The sequence below is a fragment of the Mauremys reevesii genome, linkage group 17 (assembly GCF_016161935.1).
Source record: "Mauremys reevesii isolate NIE-2019 linkage group 17, ASM1616193v1, whole genome shotgun sequence".
Taxonomy (NCBI): Eukaryota; Metazoa; Chordata; order Testudines; family Geoemydidae; genus Mauremys; species Mauremys reevesii.
Window position 1 is genome coordinate 2,226,436 of NC_052639.1, and position 24,451 is coordinate 2,250,886.

Below are 24,451 nucleotides of genomic sequence, written 5' to 3' on the forward strand. Positions count from 1 at the left end.
AGGGAATAGTCCTGAGTTTGTGTCTGCTGGGGAGAATGGCACTGTGACTAGGTTGCATCCAGTTAGTGTCATAGCAAGGTCCCAAAGACCAGACAGTTCTGGTGCTTGTAGTTTGCCAGTTGCTAATGTGTGGTTGGAAAAGGGTGCAGCAACTCTGTCTGATCAGGGTAATACCCTAGCCAGGGCACAAGGAGAGCATGAAGGTATTGTATTGTCTGGGTTCACAGACACACGCTAGAGAGCAGTGCAGGGACTTCAGAGCCCTCCCCAAATGGGCTGTGAAATCCAGGGAGACTAGACTGAAGGGATTTCTGCTGGAGAAGTCTAGGAGGCCAGGCTCAGTCCCTGAAGAGGTGCAGGATCCTCCTAGCACCGATCACCCTTGGGTAAAAGTACCCTGGCAGCCACCTCTTCCACCTCTAAGGCTGTGCCTGCCCCGGTTAGCGACCTCGAGTGTGATGGACGCCATCCTGCCAAGGCTCATGGGAGTAGATCTCCTCCTCAGGTGCCTGCTACGTCACCTCTTTCTGTGTCACTTGAGAAGGGCAGCTCGAGGCCAATCCCTGGTCCTTCTGGCGCCCAGAGAGCAGGAGTCCCGAGTCCTTGGTTCCACTGCTGGCTCGTCCCTTGGTGCCCAGAGAGGATTTCACTTGGTGGTGGCCTCTCAGCACCACTGCTTGCGGCACAGTCATTGCTGCTGGTGCTGCTGCGGGTGCTTTCGGCACCACTGTTTGCCACACCGACGCATCACGCCTGGAGCTCTTGCCTTCATTGCACCAGGTGCCGCTCTCCTCAGTGCCTCTGCTACCCGCACCCGTGGCCCAGATGTCCCATTTCCCACACTCAGCATCCATCGCACGGGTCCTTCCGCGCCGCTGCTGACAGTGCTGGATCTCGTTTCGCGTCCCGCACCGACAGGCACAGCACCAGGTGACTGGATCGTTTCTGAACTCCCAGACGCCCCTTTGTTGGCTCCTTGAGGAGCAATAGGGGAGATTTTAAAGGCCCCGGTAAGAAAAGCCACATCTAGCAGTCAGGGTTCCTGGCCTAGTGGGAGGGGGGAAGCAGTAGCTCGATAGATCCTGTTTGTAGTGAGGCTTTTGACATCCTCATAAGCAAACTAGGGAAACGTGGTCTACGTCGGGGTTCTCAACCTTTTACTTTCTGAGCCCCCCCACCCCCAACATGCTGTAAAAATGCCACAGCCCACCTGTGCCACAGCAACTGGTTTTCTGCGTATAAAAGCCAGGGCCAGCATGAAGGGGTAGCAAGCAGGGCAATCGCCCCATGTGGTGGGGCTGCAGCCCTCTGCCCTGGGCCCCAGCATGTCTCACACTGGCCCTGCTTGGTGGACCCCCTGAAACCTGCTCACGGTCCCCAGGAGGCCCTGGCCCCCTGGTTGAAAATCACTGGTCTAAATGAAATTACTGTAAGGTTGGTGCACAACTGTTGAAACCCCCATACTCAAGGGGTAGTTATCAGTAGTTTGCTGCACTCTGGGCAGACGTGTCTAGTGGGTCGCACAGGGGTCAGTCCTGGGTCCGGTACTACTCAGTATTGTCATTAAAGACTTGGACAATGGAATGGAGAGTGTGCTTCTAAAATGTGTGGATGACACCACGCAGAGAGGTTCCTAGCACTTTGGAGGACAGGATTAGAATTCATAACAACTTTGACAAATTAGAGAATTGGTCTGAAATCAACAAGATGAAATTAATTAAAGCCCAGTGTGAAGTACTACACTTAGGAAGGAGAAATCAGATGAACAGCTACAAAATGAGGAACACCTGGCCAGGTGACAGTGCCACTGGAAAGGATCTGGGAGTAATAGCCCCCAGTCCTCTGAGCGTCGCCTGTAGTGTCCGGCCCCTTCTCCTCTGGGCATTCACAGAATTACCAGGCCACTGGCTCCCAAAGGACCAGTGCACCACGGCTTACTAGTTATATCTTAGATCCCAGCTCCCAAGGGAGGCATGCAGGGTGCAGGCTCAACCAATGGACACTTGTGGCTAATGCATTCAGATCTCCAGTACATGGGGTATATGCACACCAGAAGTGGAGCACATATAGACATCACATCTCCAAGAATGCTAGTTACTAACAGGTAAGTACCTTCCCATTGTATGTGCTGTGGACACGCCTAAATTTACCCAAGGTAGATTATCGTATTGTGTTCTTGGCAAGTGCCCAGCCTAGAAAAGGTGCGTGACACTTTGTTGACGGACTATCCTGGAGAAGATCTCAAGATGGCAATCTAGCGCCATCAGTTCTGATTGTCTCTCAACTACTGGCCCACCCCCACAGAACAATGTTTTTTCTACCAAAGGGCTTACGGGTGGTGCGAGCACGTCTGGGGGAGGGAGAAGGAGTTCTTCTTCGAGTGCTTGCTCATATGCATTCCAGTTAGGTGTGCGCGCGCCACGTGCACGTTCGTCGGAATATTTTTACCCTAGCAACCCCTGATGGGTCGGCTGGGTCGCCCCCTGGAGTGGTGCCGCCATGGCACCAGATATATACCCCTGCCGACCCGACCACTCCTCAGTTCCTTCTTACCGCCCATGTCGGTCGTTGGAACAGTGGAGCGCGGCTTAGCTGTCCTCCACTTCCCTAGCTACTCCTTATTTCTTCGCTATCTTTGTTGTATATAGTTGGTTTTATATATAGTTATAGTTAGTTTGACAGTTCTTAGATAGTTAGTGTATATAGTTCAACGGGGTTTGGGCATTAGCCCCTTCCCCGCGCCCGGTGCTGGGGCCTATGCCCGGTTCACCAGGCTTCAAACTGTGCTCGGCCTGCCATAAGCCGATGCCCACAAGCGATCCCCACGACTCTTGTCTAAAGTGCCTCGGGGAATCGCACATTACAGATAAGTGCCATATTTGCAAGGCATTTAAACCGAGGACAAAGAAAGAGAGAGACTTTCGCCTAAAGAATCTCCTCATGGAGGCAGCTTTGAACCCTCCGTCCTCGGCACTGACCGCTGAGCATACTGCTAGCAACGCTCCTCCGGCACCGGACCGTTCCGGCACCGCCAAAACACCATGGCACTGGCCATCTCCGGCGCAGGGTCCTGTTTGGCACTGATCTCTCTCCCCAAAGGCGAAGAGGTCGAAGTCCTCTACCTTGGTGCCCTCGGCGCCACAGATGCAGCCCCGTTTGGACCGCCCAGCACCTGCACCTGCTGCGGCACCGACTGCTGCAGTACCGTTGACTCTGGTCCCACGGGGGCCGTCGAGTCCGGTACCTGAGAGCTCCCCACTGAGGCCTGTGGTTGAGCTTACGGTCCCCTCTACACCGGCGACATTCTCGACAGCCAGGGACCTTATAGCCATGACTGAGTCTGTGCTGCCTCAACCCCCCGCACCACCGGTGCAGGTATTACACTCCAGAGGCAAGCCAGCCATAATGAGGCCTCCTTAAGTCGGCTCAGCAGACCGGCACCGATCACAATCCAGGTCCCGGCGCCGTTCCCGGTCTCATCGACGATCATGGTCCCGACGCCGCTCGCCCATTCGGTACCGATCGTACTCGTGGCATAGATCAACATCTCAGCCTCTGGCCTGGTACTCTCGGTATTGCACCAGCTCTCGGCACCGCTCCCAGCACCGTGACTCTCACAGCCGTTCCTGCCACAGACCTTCAAGATCCAGGTCGACTTCCCAGCACCGCGCCGGTTGCAGGTCCCAGTCTCGCTCTCGGCACCGGTATGACTTCAGGTACCGATCCCCGGTGCTGAGGAGATCACCAATGGCGAGACAAAGCGGCTTGTACCAGGGTCTTTCAGCTCCTCCCTTGCCGTCCCGGCACCCGTCCTTGTCTTCGCAGGCGGACAGTGCGTATGCCCAAGACAAAGATGCCGATGTGCCCGCCACGATATTCCATGAGCCCCAGGCTCAGGATCACGGACCTCAACAGTGGGCATTCTGGACACCTTGGGCTTATCATCAGGCCCAAGGTGCGCATCCAGGTCCATTGCGCTCTGCCACGTCAGAACACTGGGTGCTGGAAGCCACGATAAGCAGCCCTCCTCCTTCTGCTTCGGAGGAAGTGTCAGTCCTGCCTCAGGATTCCCAGATCCCAAGGGAGACAGAGGCTGTCCAACAAGAAGAGCCCTCAGCTGACCTGCTTGTCCCAGGTCTCTCCTCATCCTCCTCCCCTGACGAGGTGGTAGCCGGAACATCGTCTGTAGGCCCTCCACCAATCAACCTGAGGGCCCACCAGTGACTCCTCCGGCGTGTGGCTCAAAATATGAACTTGCAAGTCGAGGAAGTCCCGGAGGTAGGGGACCCAGTGGTGGACATCTTATCATCTGATGCCCCCACAAGAGTGGCCCTCCCCTTTCCAGGACGATCCAGGCCAATGCCATCACGATCTGGCAGTCTCCGGCCTCTGTCCCACCTGCTGCCCGAAAATATATGGTGCCCTCCAAGGGCTATTGTAACAGGGCGGTACTCACCCCTGCGGCGCCTCCTACTGGTTACCCCTGGAATTAGCTCTTCTTCCAGTCCGGAGCGCCCTCTGCAGGCTGGTGATCCACCTGTTTTGTTCTCGGCCCCGTGTCCCTCCCTGGACCCGGTGCCCCTTTAACTATAACTGGGTCTCCTCCTCCCAGGGGAGCCCCCACCCTACTATCCCCACTTTGCCTCAGTAGTGGCCACTGACAGTCATGGTCTAGCCCCACACCCTGGGGCAGACTGCAGCATCGGCCCACTCATCACAGGCAAAAAGGGGTTTGGACCTGCTGCTTTACCTACTCCTGGGTTGTCCCTCGCAACCCCCAGTACCTCTTGCCCTTTCCTAGGCCGCAGCCTGGGGCCTTCCAGGCTGGAGCTTCCCTAGCTCCTCAGCCCTTCCCCGGCCCTGCTTCACCATAGGTACCTTTTCAATCTCTAAGCAGCCAGGCCCATCTCCCTCTGGAAGCAGAGAGAGACTGAGTGCTCCTGGCTTCCCTGCCTTCTTATAAGCCCTGTTCAGTTTGGGGCGTGGCCTCCAGCTGCAGCCACTTCCCCAATCAGCCCAGCCAAAAAGCCCCTTCCCAGGGCTGTTTTAAAGCCCCAAAGGGCAGGAGCGGGTAGCCACCCCGCTACAGCTATGAATTCTTGTACGTCCATCCCCGTCCTTGCTCCCTCGTTGTCCAGTCGGTCAATGAGAGAGAGCGCCATGGCCAGCAGGCTCCAGCCCCGAAATCAAAAGACGTAAGGCGTATGGACTTGCTGGGGCGCAAAGTCTATTCTGCGGGGGCACTCCAACTCCGCGTGGCTAATCAACAAGCCCTCCTTAGCCGCTATAACTATAACACCTGGGCGGCAGTGGACAAATTCAAGGAGCTGCTCCCGCAGGACTCCCAAGAGGAATTTGTGGCCATTCTGGACGAGGGAAAAAAGGTGACTAGAACTTCCCTCCAGGCTTCCCTGCACGCCGCGGACTCAGCGGCCAGGACCCTAGCCTCTGGGGTCACTATGAGGTGTATCTCATGGCTGCAAGTCTCAGGCCTCCCCCCAGAGCTCCAACATACAATCCAGGACCTCCTCTTTGAAGGGCAAGGCCTGTTCTCTGATAAGACAGACCCTAGGCTGCAAAGCCTAAAAGATAACAGGGTCATCATGCGCTCACTAGGCATGCACATGCCAGTGACTCAGCACAGGCCCTTCCACCCCCAGCCACCCTGCTCTTACCCTCAGCCCAGACAGAGACAGGACTTTGCTAGAAGGCGGGATAGAACTGGTCGCCGGAGGCAGTCAGGCAACCAAGGGGGCCAGAACCAAAGTTCCTCGAAACCTTCCACAGGACCAAAACCCTCCTTTTGAAGGTGCGCCCGAGGGCATCGTACCAGTATCGTCACTGGATCCATTCCCTCCTTTCTCCAACTGCCTTTCTCTTTTCCTCCCTGCGTGGTCCCGGCTAACGTCAGATCGCTGGGTCTTACACACGCTGGAATTTGGGTACCACCTCCAATTTATTTTACGCCCCCCCTTCCATGCCCCTTCCTCGTCCCTCTTCAGGGACCCCTCTCACGAGCAGCTCCTCCTCCAAGAGGTGCAGACACTCCTTGCCAAAGGAGCCATAGAGGAGGTACCGGAACACGAATGGGGCACGGGGTTTTACTCCCGCTACTTTCTAATCCCCAAGGCAAACGGGGGTCTCAGACCCATCCTGGATCTGCGTGAACTCAATAGATACATCATAAAGTTGAAGTTCCGTATGGTATGCCTGGGGACCATCATCCCATCCCTGGATCCCGGAGACTGGTACACCGCCCTCGACATGAAAGATGCTTATTTTCACATAGCCATCTACCCACCTCACAGGAGGTTCCTCCGGTTCGTAATCAACCACCAACATTTTCAATTTGTGGTCCTACCGTTCGGACTCTCCACAGCCCCAAGAGTATTTACGAAATGCATGGCTGTAGTCACCGCCCACCTCCGTTGCCGTCGGATACACGTTTTTCCGTATCTAGACGACTGGCTCATCCGAGGGGCCTCTGAGGCACAAGTGATCCATCACGTCCACATTGTCAAGGACCTATTCCTACATCTAGGCCTAATGATCAATGCGGAAAAATCCAGTCTGATTCCTATTCAGAGGATAGACTTCATTGGTGCCACCCTGGACTCCAACCTCGCCAGAGCCTGCTTACCGCTGCCCCGGTTCCAAGCAATGGTGGCCATCATCCAGAGTCTGCAAGCTGCTCCGTTGACTTCGGTTCGCACTTGCCTCGGTTTCCTGGGTCACATGGCGGCGTGCACGTTTGTGACGAAATACGCCAGACTGCGCCTCTGTCCCCTCCAATTGTGGCTCAACTCAGTGTACCGACCAGGCAGGGATGCCATAGACATGATCGTCACCATTCCCCCGAGCATCTTAGGCTCCTTCGAATGGCAGCTGACCCCCTCCCTGGTGTGTGCAGGGCTGCCGTTCCATCCGCCCCAGCCCTCTGCATCCCTGACGACAGACACATTATCTCTCGGTTGGGGTGCTCACCTCGGGCATCTACGCACTCAAGGTCTTTGGTCATCTCAGGAACTGGCCTTGCACATCAATGTCCGGGAGCTGAGAGCAGCCCGCCTTGCTTGCCAGGCATTCCGTCAGCACTTGCAAGGCCGTTGTGTGTCAATATTAACCGACAACACAACAGCCATGTACTATATAAACAAACACGGCGGGGCGCGGTCCTCGACCCTTTGTCAGGAGGCCTTACGACTCTGGGACTTTTGTTTAGCCCACTCCATAGACCTCATAGCGTCCTTTCTCCCAGGGGTCCGGAACACTCTGGCGGATCGCCTCAGCAGATCCTTCCTTTCTCACGAGTGGTCGCTTCGCCTGGACGTTATTCTTCCGGTCTTCTGGAAGTGAGGATTTCCCCATGTAGACCTCTTCGCGTCCCGTGAGAACAGGAAATGCTAGATGTTCTGTTCCTTTCAAGGCCTCTCACAGGGTTCCATAGCTGATGCTTTCCTGATACTGTGGACGACTCACCTGCTATATGCTTTTCCACCGTTCCCACTCGTCCATAAGGTCCTGCTGAAAATACGCAGGGACAGAGCCCGCTTGATCATGATTGATCCAGCGTGGCGCAGGCAGCACTGGTACACCATGTTGCTAGACCTGTCAATAGCTGACCCTATCCCACTACCTCTTCACCTGGACCTGATAACTCAGGAACATGGCAAACTCGTCACCCAGATCTACAGTCCCTGCATCTCATGGCATGGCTCCTCAGTGGTTGACCCAGTCTCAGTTGCATTGCTCTGTCCGAGTGCAACAAGTACTCTTAGGTAGCAGAAAACCTTCCACTAGAGCAACATATCTGGCCAAGTGGAAACATTTCACATGCTGGTGTGGAGAGCACAACGTTCTTCCCGCCGAGGTCTCCATCCCCACCATCTTGGACTACCTCTGGTCTCTTAAGCAACAGGGCCTAGCGGTATCCTCTTTGAGGGTGCACTTGGCAGCCATCTCTACCTTCCATCCAGGGGAGAATGGCCGCTCGGTGTTTTTGCATCCTATGGTATCTAGATTCTTCAAGGGCTTGGAACGCCTATACCCCCAGGTACTCCGCCCAGCCCTGACCTGGGACCTCAACCTGGTTCTTACCAGACTTATGTCGGCCCCATTTGAGCCATTAGCAACTTGCTCCCTTCTCTATGGATATGAGCAACACATCTCGAAAAACAACAGTTACAAAGGTGAGTAACCATCTTTTTTCCAGCTGAGCACATGGCAGGAGGGTCCAGAGAGGCTCTACTTAAGAAGGGGCGCTGCTCTGTGCAGTCATGCCGACCATCACCACGTGCCAGAAGGCCTGGCTGGAGACAGACAAGGTGGGAGGGATTCTGCCCAGGCTGAACTGTTGACAAACCCCAGAGTCAGAGGCAGGGTGAGGTCAGACTAGGGAAGGGTGCTCATCAGGACATTTGTTCTCTGGCAAAGATCTGTAACTCTTGAGCCGTCTACGTGACTGTGGTTTAGAAATTCCTTTGTTACGCCCGGGTTACTTATTTGCCTACCACATTGTCCCTAAGGGGTTAATCTTAAAGCCCAGCCTGGCCACAGCCCAGCTGGGACTCAGAGGGAATGTATGTAAGCAAAGCAACGGGGCTGGGAGATCTGAGGCCCTGGTTTCAGGGCCTGGGGGCGGCTGGACTGCAGGGTCCTACATTCCAAGGGAGGGCTCAGTAAAGGGGTCAGACAAGCTGATACCCCTCAGCCCTCACCCCAGCACCCCCAGCTATTCCAGTCCTGCCCCAACTTCTTCCCAGATCTGCTAATGCCCCTCAGTCCTCACCCCAACACCCATCCCAGCCCTGGGCTTTCCCAGAGCATCTCAGGGCTGGATTGCACTGTCTCTTTCTGCCCCCAGCCAGCTCTTTAGCCCCTAGTGGGCAACACTCTCCCAGGAGTCTGCTCCCCTGAGTTGTGCGTCTCCCCCTTTCTCTCCCGGCTCAGATGCTCCTGAAGGCAGCAGGTGGCTCTGCGCTGAAAAATGAGAAGCTGCAGCTCTTTGTTAGCTCTGGGGATGAGAATAAGAACCAGACCTTCCTGACGGACGAGTCTGGCAGAGCCTCCTTCGAGCTGGACACCTTCGGCTGGACCGGGACGGTCACTCTGAGGGTAAGTGACGGGCCTCTGAGCCCCAGTGGGGCCCCAGCTCTCCAGCCTCTGTTGCTGTGTCTGTGATTGTTGATGTTTATTGCAGTGGTGCCTAAGGAGCTGCCAGGATCGGGCCCCATGGTGCTGGGTGCTGCACACACTCAGCGTAGCAAACGGCCCTGCCCGAAGCGCCTGCAGGCTGAATAGCCAGGACAGACGGTGGGTGGGGGAGGCGCAGACCCCACCAGCAGAGCCATCAATGGGGTGACGCAAACGGCATCTTAGTGCCGCCACTTGTCTTCTCATTAATATCTGGGGTGGGGTTTAGTTAGGAAGGTCGCCCCCTTCGGGCAGCTCAGCTCAGGGGCTGCCCCATTGCCGCTGTCGGGCTGCCCCATTGGAACCGCTGGGGTTTTCCATGTCACTCTTACGGACGCAGGGCAGGGGGCCATGGGGTGAGCTCAGCCGGCAGCATCAGAGCCTGGCCTGCCCCGGCTGCATCCCTGTCCTGCGCTGGGAGCTCTGCACCCCAGTTAGCCCCATCGCTCTCTCTATCCCCCAGGGGCACTTCAAGCCGGTGGCTCGCAGCTCTGTGTATGGGAGACTCTCTCCCCATTATCCGGATGCCCATCGTCACCTGGAGCCCTTCTACTCCAAGAGCCAGAGTTTCCTGAAGATCCGCGGGCTGGGAGGGGGGCTGCCCTGCGACCAGGCCCAGCAGCTCCAGGTGGATTACGTCATTGCAAGGGAGACCCTGGGGAACGGGTCCAGGAGCCTGGAGTTCATCTTCCTGGTGAGCCCGTCCTGGGAGACTAAAGTGTGTGTATGTGTGAGAGAGAGAGAGAGAGAGAGAGAGAGAGCGCATAAGGTGCGTGTGTGCGCGCATCTGTGAGCAGGAGGTGCGGAGTCAGCGCTGTGACCCCACAGAAGAGCAGTGGGGAATCGAACGGTTCCTTTGAATTACAAGGGCTGGTCCTTTAGTGTCTGAAACGAAAAGTTTATTATAAGGAAAAAAGAAAGAGCAAGAAGAGAGTTGTTAAATGGTAAAACAATCACATACAGACAGAGACGTCAAAGTCCATAGATCAGGTTCTGAGCAGTATTGGTGAGTTGCTGGCTTTAACGTCTCTCTGGAACAGATCCCCAGCTTGGATGGGTCATTCAGTCCTTTGTTCAGAGCTTCGTTTGTAGAAAAGTTACTCCAGAGGGAAGAAGCAGGAATGAAGACAAAATGGAGAAGATGTAGCTGCCCTTTATATTTCTTTTGCCATGCGGCTGGTACTTCCTTTCTCCCAAACACAAGCTGCCCAGCACGTGGCATGGAAAAGCCTTAGAGTTCTCTGTCCACCAGCCTGCCCCACGTGCCTTGCTGGCTCCTAAGCTGTATCCCCTAGTTCCTGCCAATGGGGTCACTGTCGGGCTGATGACCCGTGATGGGCCATCGAACAGGCTCGGCAGTGCTGATGCCAAGCTGTCTGGGGGTGTCACCCAGAACCACAGCCTGAGTTTAGAAATCCAGATGTACCACACAGACCTAGAGCACAATACAAAGGTGATACAAAGATAGAAACAAGATCCTCATACTTGGCAAATCGCATCATTTCCACAGACCCCTCCCATGGCATCTCTGGCCAGATTCCCTGCAATTTTACAATGTTGGTATCAACAATATCATAAAGTGTCTGCCAGACTCCACACAGCGTCACACAGCTCAGTGACTCCCGTCTCCTCCTCCGCAGGTCGTGGCCAAGGGAGCCATCGCCAGGATCCTCCACAAGGGGCTGGACCTCAAGGAGGGGGCTGGTAAGTGGCGGGGGAGGGGTCTGTGCAGATAGGGGGTGCTCAAGGGCGACTGGGGATTGAGCCCCCTGAGCAGGGGCCAGGCTGGGGGAGGGGGCTCTGCTGGCTGGACCTGACTTTCCCTGGGTGTTTCCCACCATCCCTAGGGCTGAAGGGCTCCTTCTCGGTGGAGCTGCCCGTCGGCGCTGACCTGGCACCCGCTGCCAAGGTGCTGGGTTACACGGTGCTGCCCGATGGCGAGATGGCTGCTGACCGCGCCCGGCTGCAACTGGCCAAGTGCCTCCCGAACAAGGTGAGCCTGGGGCTCGGGGAGGAGGAGCCTGTGGGGCGGGGGAATCGCTCCCTGCCCCATAACCGGAGCACTGAGCAGGGGCATGGCTGGGTGCCCCCAACCCCTCCCTTCCCCGGCCTCACAGCAGCACTAGGGTCGTTGCACCCCCATCCACCTCAATCACTCTGGGGTGTCTATGAATAACTGCAGCTCCCTGAGCCGTCCCACGGGGGCGCTGAATGAGCCTGGGCTGCCTCAACCCCCCACCCCCAGCAGCAACCCCCAAAGCCCCAGCCCTTCCGCCAGCCGGGCCTGGGCCGGAGTGACACTCGGTGCCTGCCCCCCTGGCCCCCCGGGCCTGTCTCCCTCTGCCCCGGGGGTCTCTCCCCTCCCCTGTGACGCGCTGTGCCTCGCCAGGTGAAGCTGGCCTTCTCGCAGGACCGGGCCCTGCCGGGCTCAGAGCTCCAGCTGCGGGTGCAGGCTGCCCCCGGGTCCCTGTGTGCCGTCCGCGCCGTGGATCAGAGCGTGCTGCTCATGAAGCCCGAGGCCGAGCTCAGCGTCAACACAGTGAGTCCAGAGCAGCTCGGCCGCTCGCCCGGCCCCTCCCGACGAGTCCTTCCCCCTCGCAGGCAGGGCGATGCACGGCCGCTGGGGGACACCCCTCGAGGCCACCTCTCCCAGTCTGAGGGCTGCTCCAATGGCACTTGTCACCCCCTAGCTCTGGGGATCCCCGCTTGCCTTGCCTGTTCTCCCATCAGCCCTTGCAGTGCCCCCCTCCTGGCACCCCTTCCCCCGGCTCTGGCTGGGAACATGGAGCTTGGAGCTGAGATAATGGCTGGGGTAACCGGAGCTCGCTCTCTAGGGCAGAGCTGGTCCCCAGGGGCAGGGGCAGGTGAATTCCCTGCTCCCCATGTACAGCAGTGGACAACTGGCCAGGTGCATTGTGGGAGTTGTCCCTGCCTGGGTGACGATACGGAATCGCACTCAGCCCATCGCTGGCATCTGCAATCCAGGGGCTCACGGGCTCTGCATATGCCCCGGGGGGCAGCAGGAGACGGGACTCGCTGGGCGGGGGCTGAGTCATGTCTCCCTTTGAGCCACGGCCCCAGGGCCAGCCCCCGAAGCGGCCCCTCTGTGATCCAGACAGAGTGGGGGAGGGGCGCTAAGAGCCATTCGCTGCCCCACAGCGAGAAGGGGCAGCTGCCCTCCTCCTGCCCCAGGTTCTCCCAGGGCATTGGGAGCCGCACTCCCTCTCCTAGGGCTGGGGGGGAGGTGCAGGGCCAGATGCCCACATGGGGGATGGGGCTGGGTGCTGGGCAGGGTGGGGGGAGGTCTCCAGGCTAGAGATTAGGCTGGGGCGAGAGCGGAGGTTTGTGGGGTGATGTGTTAGTGGGAGGAGGGGCAGGAGCTGGCTCTGGGGTAGCTCGTGTCTTGGTTTCATGGCTGATGTCGTGTGTGTTTGTCTTTAGGTCTATAACCTGCTCCCGGATTTTCCCCGAGGAGACTATCCCGACGCAGTGCAAGAGCCTGAGTCATGTGGTCCTACGAGTCTAGTTCCTCACTGCCACAGCTTAGGTCCCAGGTGGAGGTGTCGCAGAGGGATTAGCAGCTGGACTCCCCTTCAGCCTGACGCCTACAGCCTGTTTAAGGTAGGGTTGGGCCTGGCCAGACCTCACACTCCTCTGTAGCCTGAAAGGACTAAACTGGCTCCGATGTGCCCAGAACTGCTGGCATCCAGGGGCGAATCCCAGCAAACTCAGGCCTGGGATACACCTCCCCAGCCACCTTCAGACACGGCCCAGGCCCTGGGACAGATCCCCGGTGTGTCCAGGGAGCAGGAACACCCCATCCTACCCCACTCCTGGGCACAGGGATATTACCTGCGGGGCTGGCAGCACCACCTCCACTTACAGTTCTTTGGCACTTCCCGTTATAAGTTTTCAGTTCATGTAACTTTTTCAGACTGAAATGTTTGGGCCTGAAATTTCCCCAGCCAAGGGTTGGCCTCAAGCTGATCTTTCTGAGCAGTTTCAGCTAACACAGCTCAGCAGTTGCTCAGAAGGGGAGGTGGGGAAAAGACTCAGTTTTCCCATGATAAAATGAAGGTGTTTAATTGAGAAGCTCCCTGCCTGGGAGCAGAGACTCGACCCTAGGCCAGGAGGTCGCCCTGGGGTCAGGGAGGTGCCCTTTGCTTTCCCCATGACATATGCAGTCCACATTTGGCTGCATGGGAAACTCCTGGGAATGGCAGGACCCACATGCCCAGCAGAGGCTTGGAGTTTGGCAGCATTATTCTGCGAGGAATCCCTCTGCACCGCGCCTGCTCCATCCCCTCCTATGTGCCGACCGGCCTGCACGCGCCTTCGCCACAGAGCAACTGAGCCTGCTCCACCTGGGCTATGGGGGCAGAGCAGTATTTTCCTGAAATGGCTCCTCCGGCCAGCAGAACTTGGGTGGCCCTGGGTGTGGGAACGGAGCATCCGGAGATGGTGTCTCTCGTGCTCCAAGTGCTCCCCTGCCGTCCCAGGCAGCCTGGAGGAGGAGGAAACCACCTGAGTGAAATGTGCGGGGTGGGAGAGGGGATGGATGCAGAGGAGGTAAGGAGGGGGTGGGAGGACGGGTGCAGAGTGGGAAAGAGGGGGTGGAGGATGGGTGCAGAGGGGGTAAGGAAGGGGCAGGGGGATGGGAGGGATGGCACCCATCTACGGGAGGGATGGCACTTTGCCCCGCCAGAGGGAGGGATGGTTGTCAGGAGACCGGGGCTCTGTCCCAGCTAGAAGCCACCTGAGTGAAATGTGCAGAGGGGGCAAGGAGTGGATGGGGGGATGGGTGCAGAGGGGTAAGGAGGGGGATGGGTGCTGTCAGGGTTCCCTCTCCACTCCAAACTCTGGGGTACAGATGTGGGGACCCGCATGAAAGTCTCCCTAAGCTTATTTCTACCAGCTTAGGTTCAAACCTTCCCCAAGGCACAAATCCTTCCTTCTCCTCGGACGGTATTGCTGCCCCCACCAAGTGAGTTAGTACTTGGGAAGGGAGTTAGTATCTGGGAGTGGTGGCAGCAAAACCAGATCTAAGCTGGTAATTCAGTTTAGGGGAGCACATGCAGGTCCCCATATCTGTTCTCTAAAGTTCAGAGTGGGAAAGGAAACTTGACACCCATCTACGGCACCACAGAAGTTCCCGTGCTCATCTCGGGACTGACAATCTCCCGGGCCCCCAAAACACCCACCTTGGCACCGTTCCCATTCCCCGGTGGCTCGGAAGAAGCAAGCCTTGGGAGGACCCCCTGTTAGGGCCATAGGAGTTGTTCCGGTCCCAACCGAGCAAGCCTCGAACCAGGCCTCTAAGGGACCGTGCAAGTGGAAGAGATCACATTACCTTCCACCCCGGATACCTTTGAGGCCACCAGAGGGCTCATTGAACCGATGGCTCCGGTGTCCCCGGTCCCAGCACCGGCTCCGACCCAAGTTCCGATACGATCCAAAGGTAAACTGGCGATGTTCGGACTGGAAGCCCTCAGACCAGCATCTCCATGCTGTGATGAAGTGGGACTGTTCTTAATGTTTCCTCTGAATACTGTGTGGGTGCCTCAGTTTCCCCTGTGCATTTCTTAAGTCTCCAGTGTGCATAAATGGCCGACACCCTGTATCCTGGCAACAAATGGCTGGGGCCCTTCCCCCTACATGGGAATAGCTAAAGGTGAACAAAGAGATCAGGTGACCTCCTGGCCCAGGAAAGAGACAAAGGCCAGAAAGGAGGGGCTGGAGGAGGTTTCAGTTTGGAGCTGGCCGGAGACACGAAGTTAGGGCAGACGGGGGTGTCTGCCTCACTGGGCCCCAGAATGGACCCGACTGAGGGGTCCTGCTCTCTGTACCTACAAGTTCTGTTTTAGACCGGGTTCCTGTCATCTAATAAACCTCTGTTTTACTGGCTGGCTAAGAGTCACGTCTGACTGTGAAGTGGGGGTGCAGGACTCTCTGGCTTCCCCAGGATCCCGCCTGGGTGGACTCGCTGTGGGAAGTGCACAGAGAGGCATATGCTGAATGCTCCAAGGAGAGACTCAGGAAGGTGAAGCTGTGTGAGTTTCTTGCCCTGGAGACAGTCTGCTCCAAGGGAGAGGAGGCTCCCCAAAGTCCTGACTGGCTTTGTGGGGAGCAGTTCCAGAGCATCACCCAGGGACTCCATGACACATGCCACTTGGAATCCCAGCGCCGTTCCGAGTCCTGGCACCGCCCCAGGTACCGGTCTGACTCATGGCACCGGTTAGACTCTCAGCACTGGTCCTGCAGTCCCGATCCTTGGAACATGGTCCCGCTCGAGGTCCAGGTTCAGACCGACGCAGTGTGGAACACCGATCCCCGCGTCGACTGTCGCCATGGCACCGGCCCATGGCCCACCACCGATCTGCTTCACAGCACCACTCTCCATTGGCGCATCGCTCCCCATCACAGCACTGCCCTCCATCGCGGCACTGCTCTCCATCGTTGCACCAGTCACTAGAGCGGCACCACTCTCCATCGTCGCACTGCTCTCTGTCACGGCACCGCTCTTTATCACAGCACCGTTCATCAGCTCAGCACCGTTTTCCATCACGGCACCGCTCATCAACACTGCACCGCTCCTCGTCGTGGCATCATTCTACCACACAGCACCACTCCTCATCGCGGCACCACTCTCCACCGCGGCACCGGTCGCGGTCGCAACCAGCCTCTCGACGCCGATCCCCACATGACCCTCACCTACCAAGGGACTCGGTGCCCCCTTTGGTCCATTCGCGCACCGCCCCTCCTTGGCCGTCACGATCTCAGTCTCCTTCCGGAAGGTCAGGGAGAGCTTCAGGGGTTTCGGACATCCCCCAGTCGGGCCCGGGAAGCCTTGGTCAAGACCCCCCAGCGCCCAACTGGCAGCCCCAGTGGCAATTTTGGACCCCCTGGGCCCATCATCAGGCCCAGGGCGCCCCCCCCAGTTGCCCGGCCATTGTCATGCTCGAATACCTGATCTCCTGAGGCGACCCTCAGCCACCTCCCTCCAGACCCAGACCAACCCGTGGAGTCAGCACCTGTGGTAGGGGCTACACCAGGCGCCCAAGAGGAGCTGCCCGTGGCTGACCAAGAGACTATCTCCACACCGGCTCTTCCGGTGGAGTCATCTTCGTCCTCCCCTGATGAGGCTGTGGCTGGCACGTCCACGTCTGGTCCACCTCCGATGGACTTTAAGGTCCTTCAGGAACTGATAAGGCGCGTGGCTCTTAATATGAACCTCCAAGTTGAGGAGGTTGTGGAGGAGGAGGACCCGATAGTGGACATTTTAGTCCCTGAAGGGCCTTCCAGGGTGGCCCTTCCCATGAATAAAATTATTCAAAACAACGCCAAGACTCTCTGGCAAATCCCAGCCTCCATCCCTCCCACAGCTAAAGGGGTAGAAAGAAAGTGCTTTGTCCCCACCAGGGGTTATGAATACCTTTTCACCCACCCTGCCCCATGCTCACTTGTGCTGGACGCAGTGAACGCCAAAGAAAGAGAAGGCCAACAAGGGCCTGTTCCGAAATCGAAGGATGCTAAATGGCTGGACATTTTTGGGAGAAAGGTTTATTCTACTGGGGTCTCTCGCTGCGGATCGCTAACCAGCCGGCAATCCTCAGTAGGTACAAATTTAACTCTTGATCTTCAAATTCCAAGATCTACTCCCAACAGGGCTCGTACAGAACTGAGGAACATTTCTGAGGAGGGTAAATTGGTTGCTCGGACTTCCCTCCAAGGTTCCCTCGATGCTGCGGACGCGGCTGTGCATACCCTGGCATCGGGAATTGCTATGCGGTGGAACGCCTGCCTCCAGTCTTTGGGGTTCCCGCCTGAGGTTCAGCACACCATCCAGGACCTCCCCTTCGATGGTCAGGGCCTGTTTGCAGAGCAAACCGATTCCCATTTACATACCTTAACAGACACAAGAAACACTATTAAATCCTTAGGTATTCATACCTCGGCTAACCAAAGGAAGCCATTTAAACCCCAGGCCACCCAGCAACGCCTCTTCCCATCTAGACCCAGGCAGGACTTTTCTCATTGAAGAAATAGATACTCTCGATGCAGACCCTCTTGTCCCCCTTACAGACAGGGTCAAGGATGGTCCAAGCCACCCCTGGGCCCAAAGCGCCCGTTTTGAAGGTGCGCCTGAGGACGGACTACCAGCTCTCGCCCCGGACAATTATCCCTTCCTGAACCGTCTATCCCGTTTCTACCATGCCTGGTCTCATATTAAATCGGACCGTTGGGTCTTCCGCACGGTGCAGATGGGATATTCTATCCATTTCTGTTCCATCCCACCCTCCCACTCCCCTTCCCCGTCTCTCTTCAGGGACCCTTCTCATGAGCAACTCCTCGACCAGGAGGTTCAATCCCTCCTTGCCCTGGGGGCAGTGGAGGAAGTTCCTCAGGAGTTCAGGGGCAAGGGTTTCTATTCCCGCTATTTCCTTGTCCCCATGGCAAAGGGAGGCCTAAGACCCATTCTGGACCTCAGGGAGCTCAACAAGTACATCGTCAACCTGAAGTTCCTTATGGTCTCCTTAACCACTACCATTCCCTCACTGGATCCAGGAGACTGGTATGCCACCCTCAATATGAAAGACACGTACTTTCACATTTCGATTATTCCGCCGCCCAGACATTTCCTCTGTTTCATGGTGGGCAAGATGCACTATCAGTTCACAGACCTCCCATATGGCTTGTGCACAGCCCCTTGCGTCTTTACCAAGTGCATGGCGGTCATGGCAGCTTTTCCTCGCCGACACCATGTGCACATCTTTCCATACCTCGACGACTGGCTTATACGGGGACGGTCTCGCCAACATGTCCAGTCTCAGGTACAAATTGTCACAGACACATTCACTCACTTGGACATCATGATAAACATCAGCAAATTTGCCCTCTCCCCTATTCAAACAATAGAGTTATAGGAGCAGTCCTGGATGCAAACCGAGGAAGTGCTTTCCTTCCAGAAGCACGGTGCCTGGCTACAGTGGGCATAATTACCAGCCTTTCCAAGTTTCTCACCACCACAGCAAGGCAGTGCCTCAGGTTGCTGGGTCACATGGTGTCCTGTACCCACGTGGTGTAGCACGCCAGGCTAAAACTCAGGCCTCTAGAGACGTGGTTGGCATCAGCCTACCGACCGGGATGCAACAGACTAGAAATGGTCCTCACGGTCCCGAAGTGCACACTCGACTCCCTGCGATGGTGGCTGAATCCTCGGATGGTGGGTGCTGGGGTCCCATTCCATCCTCCTCAACGCACCTTGACTCTGGTTACAGACGCGTCTGCGCTGGGATGGGGGCCCACCTCGGGGGCCTGTCAACGCAGGGCTTATGGCACAAAAGCGAGTTGTCGTTGCACATCAACATCGGAGAGCTTAGGGCGATCCGCCTTGCGTGCCAAGCCTTTCTTCCCCACTTGCAGGGCCACTGCGAAGCAGTCCTAATAGACATCACCACGGCCATGTTCTATCCGAACAAGCAAGGTGGAGCCCAGGCATTGCCATGCTGCCAAGAAGCCCTCCTTCGGTGGGACTTTTGCTTAGTCCATTCCATCAACCTTCAGGTCTCGTACCTGCTGGGTGTCCAGAACATCCTGGCGGACAGCTTGAGCAGGCGTTTTCTTACACACGAATGGTCGATACGTCTGGATATCACTCATTCCATTTTCCGCACCTAGGGGTTTCCCTGAGTTGACCTGTTCGCTTTGCGGACCAACAGGAAGTGCCCAGCTTTCTGTTCCCTCCAGGGTCACAGCCTGGGCTCGACAGCGGACACCTTCCAGATCACCTGGTCAGGCACAGTTGCTTTATGCCTTCCCACCATTCCCGCTGGTCCACAAGGTGCTCCTCAAGATCCACCGGGACAAGGCAGATGTCATACTGGTAGCCCCTGCCTGACCATGCCAGTGTTGTTACTCGGTCCTGCTGGACCTGTCAATTCAGACTCCCCTACTTTTCCCTTTCAGCTCCGACCTCATCTCTCAGAACCACGGTCATCTCCTGCACCGAGACCTTCAGTTGCTCCACCTCACAGCCTGGAGGATCTGTGGCTGAACCAGGCTGAACGCACCTGTTCGGACACGGTAAGGTGGGTGCTTCTCGAAAGTCCCAAGCCGTCGACTAGGCTTACCTACGAGGCCAAGTGGAAGAGGTTTTCCAGCTGGTGCGCTCAGTGGCAGGTGCCCCCACTCCAGGCTCTGATTCCTTGCATCTTGGACTACCTGATGTTCTTAAAGGACCAGCACCTAGCCTTTGGATCCCTTAAGGTTCACCTCACGTCCGTCTCTGCATTTCACCCAGGCGTGGCCGGGCGCTCGGTGTTTGCACACCCGGTCGTTCAGCATTTCCTCAAAGGCCTGGAGAAAATCCATCCTCCAACGAAGCCACCAATGCCTGCATGGGACCTTAACTTGGTCTTCTCCTGCCTTATGGGCCCTCCTTTCGAACCGCTGGCCTCCTGCTCACTTCTCTATCTCTCCTGGAAGGTCGCCTTCCTCATGGCCATCACTTCCGCACGTCAGGTGTCCGAACTACGGGCTCTCACATGTGAACCGCCCTATACTGTTTTTCATAAAGATAAAGTTCAACTAAGACCTCACCCGGCCTTTCTGCCAAAAGTGGTGTCCCACTTTCATGTGAGCCAGGATATCTTCCTACCGGTTTTCTAAACAAAACCGCATGCTGACCTTCGGGAACAGCGTCTCCATTCTCTGGACGTCAGAAGGGCACTTGCCCTCTATATAGACTGAACAAAGCCCTTCCGTAAAACAAAGTTGTTTGTCGCCATCGCGGAATGGATGAAAGGCACCTGGTCTCCTCTCAGAGAATATCATCGTGGAATGTTTTCATGCTTGCTACAACTTGGCAAATGTCCCTCTGCCTGCTGTCACGGCTCACTCCACAAGAGCTCAGGCGTCATCAGCTGCCTTCCTGGTACACATTCCTCTCCAGGAAATCTGCAGGGCCGCCACGTGGGGCTTGGTTCACACCTTCACGTCCCACTATGCCATCTTCCAGCACTCTCGGGATGATGCAGCCTTTGGCAGAGCAATCCTCCAATCTGCGGTTCCTTGACTCCGACCCCACCTCCAAGGTAAAGCTTGGGAGTCACCTAACTGGAATGGATATGAGCAATCACTCGAAGAAGAAAAAAATGGTTTCTTACCTTTCTGTAACTGTTGTTCTTCGAGATGTGTTGCTCATATCTATTCCATTCCCACCCACCTTCCTCTCAGAGTAGCCGGCAAGAAGGAACTGAAGGGGGGTCGGGCCAGCAGGGACTTATATGGCTCGCCATATTGGCGCCACTCCAGGGGGCTCCCCAGCCGGCCTGATGGGTAGCTGCTAGGGTAAAAGTTTCCGATATCCGTGCATGTGGCACGCACACACACCTAACTGGAATAGATATGAGCAACACATCTCGAAGAACAACAGTTACAGAAAGGTAAGTAACCGTTTTTTTGGCATTAGGAAAGACAGATCTTCCATCATTCCAGTTAGGATTCTATCAGAGTCCGACCACGGTGCAGTTTCTACTGTTGCCACCAGGGTGCTGTGCACCGAAGCGCTCGGCGCCGGGTCTTGGCACAGTGCTGGATGTTGAGGGCTAAGAGCTGCCTCCATGAGGAGCTGTCGCAGATGAAAGTCCCGCTCCTTTTTATTTCTACCAATTTAGGTTCAAAACTTCCCAATGCACAAATCCTTCCTTGTCCTTGGACGGTATCGCTGCCACCACCAAGTGAATAAGACAAAGATTCAGGAAAAGGACCACTTGGAGTTCCTATTTCCCACAATATCCCCTTTCCTGGGAGGCTTGACAATAATCTACCAACCAATAAGTTAACTGAGGGAGCACAGACCAGACTCGGGTTTTTAGGACACTAAAAACCAATCCGGTTTTTAAAAGAAATACTTTATTATAAAGAAAAAGGTAAAAGAAGCACCTTTGTAAAATCAGGATGGAAGGTAATTTTACAGGGTAATAAAAAGAGTTAAAACACAGAGGATTCCCCTCTAGGCTCAACTTCAGAGTTAGAAAAACTTCTTAGCATAGGGAAAATTCACAAGCTAAAACAAAAGATAATCCAATGCACTTCCTTGCTATTACTTACAATTTTTGTAATCTTAGATGCTTATTTCAGGTAGGGTTTTAGGAGATTTTTTTTCCTGCCCTGGTCCCTCTCCCCACAGATTTGAAAGTATCTTCTTCCCTTATTGGTCCTTTTGGTCAGGTGCCAAGCAGGTTATTTGAGGGTAAAGGAGGGACTTTATGCCACCCTTAGCTGTATGTGTATGACGGGTGCGGAGGGTGATGGCATCTTGTCATGCCAGAGGGAGGGATGGACGACGTCCTGCCAAAGCCCTCAGGGGCTGGGAGTCAGGAGACTGGGGCTCTGTCCCAGCTGGGGGCTGCTCTGAGTGCTGGCAGCCTCCCCAGGGCCTGGGATCCCAGTCAGATGGCCATAGTGGAATGGGCTGGGACCTGCCCTCCCACTGCCAGCGCCCATCCAGTGGGCGTATTGCCAATGGCACCCAGCTGCCGTGGGCGGGTGCTGCACATTGCAGGGGGGCGGCAGCTCTGATCGAGCGGAGGTTGAGTGTCGCTGGCTGTTTAAAAAGGAGTGTCTGAGTGCTCTGACATCCACAGCCTGGCCTGAGATTTGCTGTGCCTCATGCAGGGCAGGGTGGGGCTAGTGGGACACATGTGGGGTCATTTGAGCAGGGGGACCCAGGATTCAGCCCCCCTCATAAAATGGGATTACACGACCGCCCGGTTCTCATCATGCTGTTTGCCCTGATGGGGAGGCGCGACCTGAACTGAGCCCGAGAGAGTGGGAGGCGCATGTGCAGCCAGGCTGGGGCTCCATGGAGCCAGCGGGTTTGCAGGCAGTCTGGTGTCACAGTGACTGAGGGGCGCCAGGGGACGTGCTGTGGCCCGTGAATCACCAGGGTGCCCACAGGCTGTGAGTTCAGGCCCCACCCGGGGCAGGTTTCAGAGGCTGCAGGTTCCGCCCGTTGCCTCCGCTCTGCAGTGGCTCCGTTTGGCAGTTTTGCCCGTGACCAAAATCTGTGGTTGAGGGCGACGTTTTCAAGGGCTGTAAGAGCCACGTGCAGACACTGCCATTCCTGCAGAGGGTTGCCAAGGAAACGAGCATCGAGCAGAGGGAACGGCAAAGCCTCCAGCACCCGGTTAGGAGAATCCCAGCAGGCTGCTCAGAGCTGGACTGAGGCAGACTGGACCCTTCGAGGTTCACGGGCCCCTCTCCTGCCCCAGCTGCACCCAGTGCAGTGAGCACAGCCGCAGCCTCGCAGCAATTCCCAGCATGTCCCACAGCCAAGGGCCCCTTCTCAGTCATTCGTCCCGTCCACTGCCCATGGCGCCACCTCCGGCACCTTCCCCGTCGGCAGTGCCAGCTCCTGGGCAGAGCTGAGGCTGGGCTGGGGTGGCACCTCCCTTAACTCTTCATTGCCTGGTGTTCAGCGGGGCAGGATGAGGTGCTCGCCCCAGTCCATAAGGGCAGGGGCACCGCTGGGCAACCTTCAGTCTGTGCCCAGGACGTTTGGGGGCGTTTAACAGACAGTCACACATGCCCCTGCCCCCGAGAGCTCCCAGGCTGACCGGCAAAGGGAGGGAGGCGACTAGAGAGGAGACGGGACCTGCCCACGTGGGCCGTGAAGGTAGGAACAGAACCCAGGTGTCCTGACTCCCAGTCCAGTGTCCCAGCCTCCGGCCCGCGCTGCCTGTCATGGGGCACAGCGAGGAGTCCTGGGATCCAGCTGCCGGAACCGTCAGCAGGAGAACGGCCCGACAGTGTGATGTGTGAGGCTGGAATCGTCTCCTGGATGAGGCCCCCTCGCTTGGGACTTTTAGTGCTAAAACCAAACCCCCAGGAAGAAGTGCTGTAAGGATCAGCCCTGCCCTGGCCCTGGGGGACGAGGGGGTGGAGAGATGAGCCGATGGGTCTTTCCCCTCCCTGTGGCTCAGTGCCTCAGTTTCCCCATATGTAAAATACTGGTTCCGCCCCTTTGCAAAGCACTTGCAGGGTGCTGGGCAGCAGCCGAGTCTCTGTGAATTCTGCTCCTGTGTTGCTCTGTTGCTGTGTGAACTTGGGCAGTAACAAGAGGCATCACACCACCTCTGGTGCTTTCGCTGCTCCTGATGCTTTTACCTCCGTCTTCCTTCTCTCCCAGGATGCGGCTTTGAAAATTCTCACCAACACCAATGCCAAGCAGCCCTGTGAACATGGACTCTCAATGGACTTTTATTATGACACAGAAATCCCATACGCCATGGAAGGTCAGTGGGGCTGGGAGCTTCCATCCCCCTTGATCAGCAATTCCAAATGCCCTCTCTGCCCTGTGAGGGGAGATGCATGGGCTCGTGGCTCAGGCCTGGGACCTGGGTTCTAACACTGTCCTTGTCAGTTCCATTGTTCTCAGTGAGGTGGAGGGTGGGGGTTTCTCCATGGTTCTCAAAGAAGCCGAGGGTGAGAGTTTGTCCCTTATTTTCAAAGGGGCAGGGCCCAGGGTGGGAGGTTTTCTCCAGCGTATTCAGTGGGGGCTGGGTACACATAATCATCTGACCGGGGAGGCTCCAGGCATTTCGCCGCCCCAAGCACAGCAGTCAGGCTGCGTTCGGCAGCTTGCCTGCAGGAGGTCCACCGAAGCCGCGGGACCAGCAGACCTCCCGCAAGACAGCCGCCGAAGGCAGCCTGCCTGCCGCCCCTGCGGCGACCAGCAGAGCGCCCCCGGCGGCTTGCTGCCCCAAGCACGCACTTGGCGTGCTGAGGCCTGGAGCCAGCCCTGCATCTGACTCTTCCAACTCAACTCTGTTCCTCCTCCTTTGGCTGGAACTCTTTGTGAAGGCCAAGGCTATAACAGGGCTCAAAAAAGAATTAGAAAAATTCATGAAGCACAGGTCCATCAATGACTATTAGCCAGGCTGGGCAGGGATGGTGTCCCTAGCCTCTGTTTGCCAGAAGCTGGGAATGGGCAACGGGAGATGGATCACTAGATAAGTCCCTGTTCTGTTCATTCCCTCTGGGGCACCTGGCTCTGGCCACTGTCGGCAGACAGGATACTGGGCTAGATGCACTTTTGGTCTGACCCGGTAGAGCCGTTCTTATGTTCTTACTTTCACAGAGACTGACGGCTTTTCTAGCTCCAGCCCCATGTGCTGCCCTGGGATCTGAGAGTCAAGCTGGGTGTTATGGAGGTGATCACATGGGGTCCTGCAGTGCCCACTCATGCTTGGTGATT

At 56.6% G+C, this 24,451-nt stretch overlaps 1 protein-coding gene across 5 annotated transcripts in view; it reads left to right on the top strand.

Annotated features, from left to right (window-relative positions):
• The window catches only part of LOC120385032 (alpha-2-macroglobulin-like protein 1), a 218,429-nt gene that overhangs the window by 166,105 nt on the left and 27,873 nt on the right, over positions 1–24,451 (top strand). For all 5 annotated transcript variants that reach the window (XM_039504109.1, XM_039504108.1, XM_039504107.1 and 2 more), the window contains exons 11-17: positions 8,950–9,114; positions 9,656–9,886; positions 10,833–10,896; positions 11,040–11,185; positions 11,582–11,731; positions 12,634–12,813; positions 23,384–23,489. In XM_039504109.1, coding sequence (XP_039360043.1) covers positions 8,950–9,114; positions 9,656–9,886; positions 10,833–10,896; positions 11,040–11,185; positions 11,582–11,731; positions 12,634–12,813; positions 23,384–23,489 — 1,042 coding nt within the window. The remainder of the gene's footprint in view (positions 1–8,949; positions 9,115–9,655; positions 9,887–10,832; positions 10,897–11,039; positions 11,186–11,581; positions 11,732–12,633; positions 12,814–23,383; positions 23,490–24,451) is intronic.